General features: G+C 38.4%; 1 protein-coding gene across 1 annotated transcript in view; it reads right to left on the reverse strand.

Moving 5' to 3' along the window:
• Window positions 1-5,514: 5,514 nt before the first annotated feature.
• Window positions 5,515-12,395, reverse strand: part of AGPAT5 (1-acylglycerol-3-phosphate O-acyltransferase 5) — a 63,322-nt gene continuing 56,441 nt past the window's right edge. Inside the window, exons 7-8 of the mRNA XM_012457368.3 lie at window positions 10,215-10,338; window positions 5,515-8,291 (exon numbers count right to left, since the gene is read on the reverse strand). Coding sequence (XP_012312791.1) covers window positions 8,066-8,291; window positions 10,215-10,338 — 350 coding nt within the window. The 3' untranslated portion in view covers window positions 5,515-8,065. The remainder of the gene's footprint in view (window positions 8,292-10,214; window positions 10,339-12,395) is intronic.

Consider the following 12,395-nt stretch of genomic DNA (forward strand, 5'->3'; position numbering starts at 1 on the left):
TGGCGTTACAGGTGTGAGCCACCATGCCTGGCCCAACTGTAATTCTTTTATACATAAACGAAATACTCCTTATAATAAAGTCACATGATGGTTACCGTCTGTCTGTACCACTTCCCACCTCTACTCTACTGTGAGATGTTGACAAAGCCTTGATGTTTCCTCTTGTTACAGTCACTGTGGTTTCCTCCTCTGTAGGGTGAAGCCAACTGGGCTCAACTCCCTCTCTAAGGCTTCCAACTCTGTTCCTAATTGTATCACTACACTGAGCTATTTAGACATTTATCTTACACACCACTATTATTCCTAACCTAAAGAGCTAAAACTATTTCCTAGATTACAGGAGCATCCTTTTTTTTTTTTTTTTTTTTCCAAACAGGATCTCACCTGTTGCCCAGGCAGAAGTGCAGTGGAGCAATCACAGCTTATTGCAACCTCGAACTCCTGGGCTCAAGTGATTGTCTCGCCTCTGCCTTGGGAGTAGCTGGGACTATAAGTACACACCACCGTCCCCAGCTAATTTCATGAGCATTCTTTTAACAATTCAGAATTATCTTTTTTCCCCACGCACATTTTGGAATTACTAACTGCAACATTGCAAAAGCAGTTTGGCTTGTTCTTCTGCTGTCAGCACCCTTAAGAGGACTTTTTTTTTTTTTTTTTTTTTTTTTTTTGTGAGAGACGGGAGTTGTTTAATTATTACCCAAATCAGTCTCCACGAGCATTTGGGGAGCAGAGTTTTTAAGGATAGCTGGGTGAGTTGAGGGAAGCCAGTGAGCCGGAAGTGCTGATTGGTCAGAGATGAAATCATAGGTAGTCGAAGCTGTCTTCTTGAGCTGAATCGGTTCCTCAGTGAGGGCCACAAGACCAGGTGTACCAGTTTATCGATCTGGGTGGGGCCAGCTGACCCATCAAGTGCAGGGTCTGCAAAATATCTCAAGCACTGATCTTAGGAGCAGTTTAGGGAGGGTCAGAATCCTGTAGCCTCCAGCTGTGTGACTCCTAAACCGTAATGTCTAATCTTGTGGCTAATGTTAGTCCTGCAAAGGCAATTTAGTCCCCAGGCAGGAAGGAGGTCTGCTTTGGGAAAGGGCTGTTACCATCTTTGTTTAAACTATAAACTAAGTTCCTCCCAAAGTTAGTTCAGCCTACACTCAGGAATGAACAAGGACAGCTTGGAGGTTAGAAGCAAGATGTAGTCAGTTAAGTTAGATCTCTTTCACTGTCTCCGTCAAAATTTTGCAAAGGTGGTTTCAATCCCTTTGGGTTGTATCCTTACAACCCTTCAGGTGTAGGTTATGAAGATGAGAAAATGCCATCAATCATTCTGGCTTATTTCTTTAGGTGACTTCTGAGGCCACTATAAACACGCTGTCTTTCAACACAATTCATCCCAAGTAATCTTCTTTGAGGAGAATGGAAAGAACAGACAGAAGCAGCAAAAGTTTAGCTCTTCATTATAAGCAGATGTAAGAGCAAACAGATATTCTCAATAATTACTATTTGGAATCACAGTACCATGTAGCATTAACTGATTACATTCATTGAGATACACCAATAAGAAACCTCAACAAGGGACATGGTAGATGACAAAGCTCGGGTGCCTGTGCAGTAATGCGTCCTCACAGGAAGGGGTGATGCCTTTCTTTCATTCCCTACTATGTCTTTGGCTTAACTAGAGTCCTTGTCATGCTTTCTTCACACCATACATTGGAACCTCTGGAAATAACTGAGCTAGTCATGCCCCTAGCACAGCACCTAACACAGAGCGGGAATTCAAATCTGTGGAGTGAGTGCACAGTTCTGGCTGCCGTTTTAAAACACCTTGGGAAGACTGTCTTCATCACAACCTCAGAAATCTTTAAGGAAGATAGCTATTAATTTTGCCTCACGTTCTACTAGATCATCAAATTCCAATGATCACAATTCTCTGTTAAAAATTATTTCAGAGTAAAACCAAATCAACCAAGGCAAGCAAACAATAAAATCATAATATATGTATGGTATTTTACAGATGCATTCATTTCAAGACACATCTCCCAGCTTCTACTCACGTTTGCTAAACAGTTTCACACAGAAATTCTTTAGTGTTAGTTCTCTTCTATTGATATTTAATTTGAAAGTGCTCTTTAAGAATCCACATACATCGGGCAGGGCACGGTGGCTCATGCCTATAATCCCAGCACTTAGGGAGGCCAAGGCAAGTGGATCACATGAGGTCAGGAGTTCAAGACTAGCCTGACCAACATGGTGAAACCCCACCTCTACTAAAAATACAAATTAGCCAGGTGTGGTGGTATATGCCTGCAATCCCAGCGACTCAAGAGGCTGATGCAGGAACTTGAACCCAGAAGATGGAGGTTGCAGTGAGCCGAGATCGCACTGTTGCACTCTAGCCTGGGCAACAGAGCAAGATTCCACCTAAAAACAAAAAAATCCAAATACATCAATTCTCTGATGTTAAGCTAGGTTCTTTCCTCATCCTTGTTTTCATTACATAAACAAATGATCTCCCACAGTAGTTACTGCTCTTCTCCAGTCTGGCCAATGACAAACATTGGGATGGGATGAGCAGGTGGGAATTCCAGATTTTCTCCACCATCTTCTTTGCAATAAATGAAAGGACCTTATAAAAGATGGGTGCAGGTGAGAAAAAAGAATGAAGGTGGTCATGGACAAATGAAAACTGGTTAACCATCCAAAAATTATCAAGAAACTGACCTGTGACTCAGACAGAAACTCATGCATGTTTTAATAGAACACAATATACACATGAGCTTCAATAACCAGAAAGATGTCTAGTAACAAATACTACTCATAATCATGTGCCGAGTTCCAAAATGCATCAGAAAATAATGGACAATTACTAATACACACATTTCAGACAGCAAATAAAACTGAAATGGTTTAGGAAGCAGTCATCTCTCATATTGATGTTGAAATTATGTAAGAATGTATTTTTATACCTAGAATCTCAAACTAGTGAGTCATTTCCCTGAACTCTATAAAGTAAATACATATTCTGCCCTCTTTACAGGTAAGGGAAAGCTGAAATAGGAGACGAATTTTTTATTTTTTTTTTTTTGAGATGGAGTTTCTCTTTCGTTGCCCATCTGGAGTGCAATGGCACAATCTTGGCTCACTGCAACCTCTGCCTCCTAGGTTCAAGTGATTTTTCTGCCTCAGGCTCCCGAGAAGCTGGAATTACAGGTGCCCGCCACCACACTCAGATAATTTTTGTATTTTTAGTAGAGATGGGGTTTCACCATGTTGGCCAGGCTGGTTTCAAAATCCTGACCTCAAGTGATCCACCGGCCTTGGCCTCCCAAACTGCTGGGGTTACAGGCGTGAGCCACCAGACCTGGCAGGAAATTTAAAGTTATGCATGTAGAGACAGAGCATGAACTATTTTAGAGTCTGGGATTTACGTTGGTAAGGTGTCTATTGGTAGAAACAGTATCCAAACCTGGCAGTATGCCTGCAGACACACTACTTTCAGTGGTCAAGCTATGCTGTGGCATGGGGTTTGTGCTGGCAGAGAGATGAGATGATGCCTGCAAGAGGCTTACGGCACTGCTTCTCTACTATCACAATAAAGTGAGCCTTTAAAATACTATGTATTTAATAGCTGTATTTGGCAATACAACATATACATACAACATGTAAACTTTATCACATATGTATGAAATAACTTATCACCAATTTTTAAGATCCATATTTTCCTTTATTGCTGAATTAATGAGGCACCAATAATCCCAATAACATAAGTCAGAATTCTGAAAAATACCATAAAGAGACATAAAGAGTTAGTAAAGTATTCTCGCCTGCTGGAGACATAGAATATCAATAGCACCTTTTTTTAAAAAAAACATGAACATTATAAAGTTGCAGAACATATCTTATATATATTCACATATAAAATCATGAGCCAATAATAATTCAAATGGAAAAACTGATGTGTTTCATCAATATCAATAAATGTTTTACTGGGATTTTGTTCCACATACTCGATTTCCCTCAGTACATTAGAAATACTTCAGCTTTCTATTTGGTTTCCTTAAAAATAACCTTTTTTCTGCTCAGGATAACCAGGTATTATTACAGTATGCATAATAACAAGGAATATGTCTTTGACCACGTGTGACTCCCCAATTGCTACAAGAATAGATTTACTTTTCATACACAAATTGGAAAAGATGTCAAACATTGATAATATTGAATAGTTGTAGCTACTCTAAACTGAGTAAATTAGTGATTTATAGACAAGCACTCTGTAATAGTTGAATTAAATGTTTTAAATTCAGTTAATTACATGAATATTTGACCTACATATCAAATATCTCAATGCTGGAAATTATAGTTTGACCAGAGTACTAATTTTCACTCTAATGACTGGATGTTACATAGTCTCTATATAATGTCAGTTATACTAAGTTATAACATAATTTCAAGTTACCTAATCTTTAATCAAAAAGTATCAGTTACTCCTAATGAAAACTGGCCTGAAAAGAGGGGAAAAAAATCTTGCTTATAAAGAAAGCTACGCAAAACTACAAGGACATTGTAGCTTTCCACCAGATATGGAATGTCTGCCAAGAAAATATTTTACTCAATCTTCAATCTAAATACTTCAAAAACAAATTAAGGTTAAAAGTTATTTTACTATGCACTTGAAATTATATACATGAAATACTACTTTGATAGACAATTCTCTTTTCAAATTCGTTGTGATATGTATCTGGGAGTTACTCTGTGTCTATGAGCAAATTTTGTCTTTCTGTATTTCCTTTTTATTTTTTAAGAGATGCGGTCTCGTGCTGTTACCCAGGCTGTAGTGCAGTGGTATGACCATGGCTCACTGCAATCTCAACCTGCCGGGCTGAAACAATCCTCCCACCTCACCATCCCGAGTAGCTGGGACAACAGGTGCATACCACCGCACCTGGCTAATTTTTAAAATTTTTTTATAGACAGGTTCTTGCTATGTTGCCCAGGCTGGTCTTGAACTTGACCTTACTTCCTTCTGTGATCAGTCTAGTTAGATCACTTGATTGACACAGACCTAGTCAAAGAATTATGAACAAAGTAAAAAATTAAGCTTATGTAACCCATATTAAGATTGTTCCCACTCTAAATTTTTAAAATCACATGGAAATGAAACACATGGAAAACTATCAGCATGTATGGTGTAAGAATTAGCAAGATCGGCACTTTTATTCACCAACTTAGTTAATTGCAGGCATTTGACATGTTTCACTGAGATATTTAATGATTACAGAATTGCCAAGAAAATTAACATCTGTCATGCATCTTATAAATTACAGATGAGTTTATATAACCAAAGTAATATACTGCTTCAGAGTTTTGACTATTTTAGTGTATTCTTTTAAAACTTTGCTCAATGTTTAGGCAAAAATATTGCGAAGAATGCAGGGCCAGTCATTAGCCTACTTTATGTACTAGGAGACTGTTGGTGAATTTTAGGGTCAAAAAATGTTAAACAGCACAGCCATTAGAGACAGTGAAAGATTTTATTTTTTTTTACTTTCATCCAAACACATCCTTTTCTGAAAAACAAAAGCATGCACATTGATGACATTCTTATAAAGAAAAATAACTAAGCTGTAAATCAATAATAACACAAACAAAAGTTTAAATGATATGTGAAAAGATTTACAGGTATAGGGCTCTTAATATTAGAAAATAACTCACGTCAATATGAATACAGGTTAAGGAGAAACTTTTGACTTTCCAAACATTTTGATACAAATTTTTTTCAACTACCATATTTTATAGACCTTTTGTGAGAAGATTAGTATAGTTTAAGAAATGTAACATTCAAGTGATTTTATGCAGGTTAGGCTGCCTTGTTAAAATGAGTTAGAATCCACATAATTCCAGTAGTATTGCCTCTCGAAATTCAAATTTAGAGCATATCCATTATATTCAAAATATGTTAAATTCCTGTACTTAACAATGACATGGAATTGATCTAAATTTTACCTTACAGGTAAGAGAAAATTACAATTCAGCATGAGGAAACTTTTCTTAAATTTTATCCATACCCCCATTGATGATTAGGCCAACTGTATCCTGAGTGTACATGGATGTGTGAATATATATACATTCTAATGTATACACACCAATTCACACCACATGACTCTTCAAAGACGTTGCTTGAAACAGTTTATTCTCTGGCTTGGGAGAAGCAGTGTGACAGAGTCACTTAATTTTCCCTTAATCATTTTTTCATTTTGTTTATCATGATCCAGTTGGTATGTTTCATGTGGGTCACTGATACATTGCAACAAAATCCAGTAGCAGTAAGCAGAAATGTTAACGTAAAGGACTATGAGGAAATCCAAGTTTAAATTGTAACATAAAAATAGAGTAGTTCACACTGAAAGGTCTTCTTCCCATGGTTCCATGGCTGAAATTTGTGATTTGGTTCCTGGAACACAGCTCTTGCTCTAAGGTGATACATATTAATGTGTAGCTCCATTAAAACTAATGGGAAATGAACAAATTCGCTCAGTCCTGATGAATCCAGTATTCATCTGGATTTCACTGGTTTGACAAGGTGAATTTCTTGACACAGACAAATGCAAAATGCCTCTGCAGTAGCCGGTGAAGCCCGCTGGCAAAGGCTTAGTGAGTTGACCTCTGACAGCAGCAGCATGGGCTGGCTTTGCATTTCCTCCGAGCAAGTCCGCATGCAAGCTGCTGAGCAGCACCACTAACGGGATCCATGGGTAAAGAACCAGAGCCCAGTGGGAATCCAGCACGCTACAGAAACGTGACTTCTGAATTCATATTCTGTTAAATCAAAGAGACATAGGCAAAAGGCACATGCTAGTAAATCCAGGCAGAATGTCTGCAGGCTCCCATCACCTGAAATGTCTTGTGAACTTGGGGTCCAACCAAGGTTCACACTGACTATTGTGATACTTCAAAAAACTCAAAACCTTAAATGTTTTCAAGCACTTATGGCATAGACATAGGGAAGTACTAACAGAGTAGCTTAAATCTTCAAAAAGCTGGGAAATTTAAAGTTCTGCTACAATGAATCAGAGTCACAATTTTAAACTTCATTCTCATATTTTATACCATTTTTGTGTGTACAGGGTGTGCAAATTAAGCAATTTCAATAAATATTAGAAATTTAATTATTTTGCAAATATGAGTAAAATCAGCTAATAATGTAATACAATAAAATCATGTGCTAAACAGAGCTTTATCCCCATGAATATTTTTTACCCTTTCCGTTTAACATCTTGACACTTTTTTTTTTTTTTTTTTTGAGACAGAGTTTTACTCTTGTTGCCTAGGCTGGAGTGCAATGGCATGATCTTGGCTCACCACAACCTCTGTCTCCCAAGTTCAAGCAATTCTCCTGTCTCAGCTTACCAAGTAGCTGGGATTATAGGCATGTGCCACAAAGCCCAGCTGATTTTGTATTTTTAGTAGAGACAGGGTTTCTCCATGTTGGTCAGGCTCATCTTGAACTCCCGATACCAGGTGATCTGCCCGATTTGGCCTCCCAAAGCTCTGGGATTACAGGCATGAGCCACTGCGCCCAGCGGACACTTCTTAAATACAGTTTCTTTCGCTGACTTGTAGAAATTAAGCAAAACATGAAATATTACCTAGCTGCAAGATACAAAGTACTTTAGTATAAGAATTTGGAGCTGTCAAATGGTAATAAATTGAAAATAACAGAGTGAAATATGCTGTTAATTAATGCTCAAAAATGCAGCCATCTGACTTACAAAATATACAATCCTCCTAGCCTCTGAAGTTGTCATTAGTGCATGGGAAATTGAAAGAGCAGGAGAAACCATTTAGCTTTTACCCTTCCAGCAGCCCCAGTGCTAAAGTTCTATCACCATGTTTGTTTGCCCAAGACCATCGCATATCAGCTTTCATCACAAATTCTATTTTATTCAATGTTCAACCAACAAGCCTTTATTTACACTCCTTATTAAATTCAGGAAACAATTTGATGCCATGTGCAGCTGCCAAAAATGGGCAATGTAGCACATCCCACTGTCTGGAGGCGGCTACTTGTTTATGGTTTAATAGTAACCCACAGGCAGCCAAGTAGGGTTCCATATATCCACGTGTTCACATACAGCTTTCTTCCGGCCTCGGTCATAAGCATGCCTGTAGTCAAACCACTTAAGACCAACATTGATGGTAAAGTCTTCTTGATACTTAACTTGGAATGAACACTTTTCCCAGGAAATCTGTTTCTTCTTTCTGGATCTGGTGACTCATAAAATTCTATAAGCATCCTATGGCCAGAATGAAAAAAGTTTATATTTTAGTCACTTCAGTATTTCAATTAAAAAAATATCAATTAGGTAGCTATTACATACTGGAAAAGTTATGCAGGTCCTTGGAAAATAATGATGAATAAGAAAACATCCAGAAACTTGGTTTAATAGAAGTTTCTAGTCTTTCAAAATATCTTTAATATGCTCTATGATTAGCATATATGAATTATATATATAATATTTCAACAGCCATTTTATGAGGATGCTCTTTGTTTTTTAAACTTTTGATCTATAAAATTTTGCAGTGACCTAACCCACAAATGGCTAATAACCTGCTGCAGCTTCTCCTCCTTTTCACATAGAGCTCCTATTCCACCAGAAGTCAAAGACGGGACCAGCAGTTCTCAGCTGTCCCTCTGTATCCATGGGAGGCTGGTCCAAGGATACCCAGCAGATACCAAGATCAAAGGATGCTCAAGTCCCTGATACATGAATAAAATGGCATAGTATTTGAATAAACACATGCGCATCCTCCCAAGTCCTCTTTTTTGAGACAGGGTCTTGCTCTGTTGCCCAGGCTGGAGTGTGGCACAATGATGACGTACGGCAGTCTCAACCTCCCAGCCTCAAGTGATCCTCCCACCTCGGCCTCCTGAGTAGCTGGGACTACAGGTGCCCACCTGGCTAATTTTTGTATTTTCTGTAGAGACAGGGTTTTGCCATGTTTCCCAGGCTGGTCTCCAGCTTCTGGACTCAAGCAGTTTGCCTACCTTAGCCTCCCAAAGAGCTGGGATTACAGGCATGAGCCACCACACCCAGCTCCCTTCTTTTCTGAATATTTTTGACCTGTGCTTGGTTGAATCCATGAATGTGGAATCCATGGATACGGACTGCTTACTGCACCTGGAGTGTCTCAAAGAAGCCTTTCTTCCCATGGAAGTATAAAGGCAGATAAAAGAAGGAAAACAACATAGTCAATTTCATTTTCCCATCTTACATAAAATGTGTCAAGTTATAATAGCAGAACACACCCAACATAATCATCTAAAACACAAAAATACAGAAAGGGAACACGCTTCCATTGCTTTATAAATCACATTCCCTAGCGATAGTCGTTGCACTAAAATGTTCAGACTCTAAATATTTATAAATACTAAGTAGGACATTAAATACATTAGTCTTTTTTCTGAAAACACATTTTCATGTTGATACATGTAGATATTACTTTAAAATTTCTTCCATGGACAAAGAGGTCCTTAATAAATTATGTACAGTTGAGAGTCAATGAAAATAGAAACTTAAAATTTCACTGTTAAGCTATTATACTTTTAATAATTTTCACCCAGTAAGGTTCACCCAGGAAGGTTAATTTAAAACATTTTACTGTAAAGCAAGGAAAAGAAGAACAATGATATTTTCTTGAGAAGAAAATATATGTTAAAAGAATAAAACAATTGGCTAAAATTGTTGAATATAATTAATCACAGAAGGCATTTTGGATATAACACTGTCAACTGCCCCTTCTTTCTGCAATAAATCTAACAGCATCATGTCCACCCGTACATCAGCACAGTCCTCTGCCCCACCCTGGTTTTCGGCACACACTGGCCCAGCAGCTGGTCCTCACACAGTACCACCAGTTTATCCGACCTGAGAGGTAGATCCAGGCATCTGACACTGGAAAGTTTTTTTGTGTGTTGTTGTTTTTAATTTAATTTTATATGTTATCACATAGTATTGTCCAAGAAACACTATCAATGAAAGCAGATGGGCCCACTGTCACAAGTCCTTTTACAGTGATTTGTATAAGTAAAGTTTAAAACAGGATTATAAATCGCATTCTTGAGACAACAAAACTATTTACATTGGTTTCAAATGGTTGACTAAACTGAAATCTAGTTGAACCAAAGTTTCGGAAGGGCTGGAGCCGCTGTTACTCACTTGTCTTTGATTTCGAAACGTTCATGCAGCCATCTTCTCATATGTTCTTGTTCTTCCGGGACATCTTTTTTGTCGATACGATCAATGTGAATATGAATTTTTGGAGATTCTTTGCAGAGAAATTCTAACAAAGAACAAAAATATTTCATTTTCTACTATTTTAGAACCCATGGTCATATAAAGTAACATAATGAAAATAAGGTAATGGGACAAAAAAGTTGTAAAATGATGAAAAAGTACAGATTCCTTAGCAAAAATAAATAAAAGTTAAAAAAAATAGGGATTATAAACTGGTGGTTGAGGTTTCAAGCTCAAGTCAAGGAGCATGTTATCATTTCTAAGTCGACTACAATGACATAAGTCATTTAGTTAAATCAACAGTACCAAATGTTATTTTTCATCTGACAACTTTTAGTGCTGTAGGCATCCCAGGGACAGGAAGCGGGATCCTCCTCTAAGTCCTCCCCATGTTTCTACAGGGATCCCCAAATGCCTACCACCACCAGCACCCATCTTAATGAGTCACCTGTCACCCCTTAGTGTATTGCCTGTCACAGTGACTGCTGCTTCCCCACCAGACTGTGAGCTCCAAAGGGGCTGAGAGGAAGCCGGTCTGGTTCACGATGGCACTTCCTGACCTAGCACACAGCTGGGCACTCACAGGCGCCTGACAAGCCTCAACCCCTTGCTCCTCACCTGACACACAGCTTCTTGTCACTCACTGCTACACAGCCACAACAAACTTGGGGGAGCAACTGCCCCTCCTAACTTGGCCATTGGTTTCTAATCATTGCCACTCCTTGCTTTCCTGATACTTGCCGTATCTTAACATAGTATATAATTGGTAAGAGAACCAAAATTCTTACACGGATATGGCAAGCCCTGTAAACAACTGTAATTCTTAAGACTTGATAATTTGAAAAAAGGAGATAGTCTTTTTCAACCTCGGCTGCACAAGGGATGAGGCTATATTACTTATTACAAGAAAGAACTTTGAGCCTAGAAACTCCCTTCTTGGTAAGTGGCTCTCTGTGGAAAGGTAAGAATGTTAACATATTTAAGTTCCTTGGAGAACAAAGAAATATTCCTAAGATTTAAAAGCAGACTAAGGTAGGGAGGTATGCTGAGAGGGAGGCTGAGACCTTTTACCTAAAATTGAAAATGTGTTCAAAGACATGTTCTGAGAAATGATGAATCCTACACTCCACCGTCTGAAGAAGACTTGTCCTTGCTCTTTCAAACCTCACACTTCCCTTTTGTGCTAAGTACTCTCTGTAACTGCTCTTCCTGACTTCAGTGTCAAGCTCTTAGTAACATGCAGCATTTAGATTATCAAAAATACCCTGTATTCTTACATGCTTCCAGGAGTGACTTGGCTTTAATACATGTGCAAAACACTAAAACAAAGAAGATTTTCATTTTTCAGTATTTTTGTCTTAATTTTCCTACAGTACCATCATCTGAATAATCAAAGAACTGCTTAAAAAGTACCGTAAGCAGCAGAACTGTGCCCTGGGTAAGAGCACACACGGTGGGGTCAGGTAGCCTGGGTCTTCACTTCTGTGGTAACATTGGGCAACTCTTCTGGCCTCTCTGTGCTAAGTGTCCAAGTTTATAAAGTAGGGATGATAATAATAATAGCACTACTTGATAGGGTCATAAGAAGAAGATTTCAAGCACCTGCAGGAGTGCCTGGCACACAGTATGTACTATCTGTTAGCTATTATAGTGTTTCGGCATATTACTTCTCACCCTATCTTATTTCTATTTCTGATACATAAAAAGACAGATTCCAACACTAATTTTCCTCCCTTGACTGAACTATCTAAATCTCCACCTCAACATTTCCATAAGTAAGTAATATTTAGTGAACACTGCAGTTATCCATTATTTCATGTGCTGTCATACAGACTGTAAGGAAGATGTAACACACTGCATTTCGAACGACAAATAGAATGCTTTGCGGAGTAATGTGCTCAGGACATGGCCGTGCTCGACTAAGACATCAGCTTTGGAAGAAGAGGCATGATGCTGTGGGGAAAGGACTCTGAAATTTGCATGGGTCCCTTTGTTTCTCTTACTTACATGTGCTTTGGCGTTTACAGCATGCTTCTGAGTACATTAATTATTTCATTAGATCTCTGTAATTCTACGCAGGCAAGGGCTATTATTTTCTCCTTG

The sequence above is a fragment of the Aotus nancymaae genome, unplaced genomic scaffold (assembly GCF_030222135.1).
Source record: "Aotus nancymaae isolate 86718 unplaced genomic scaffold, 86718_ANA_hifiasm-v0.15.2.pri h1tg000090l, whole genome shotgun sequence".
In the NCBI taxonomy this organism is placed as follows: Eukaryota; Metazoa; Chordata; class Mammalia; order Primates; family Aotidae; genus Aotus; species Aotus nancymaae.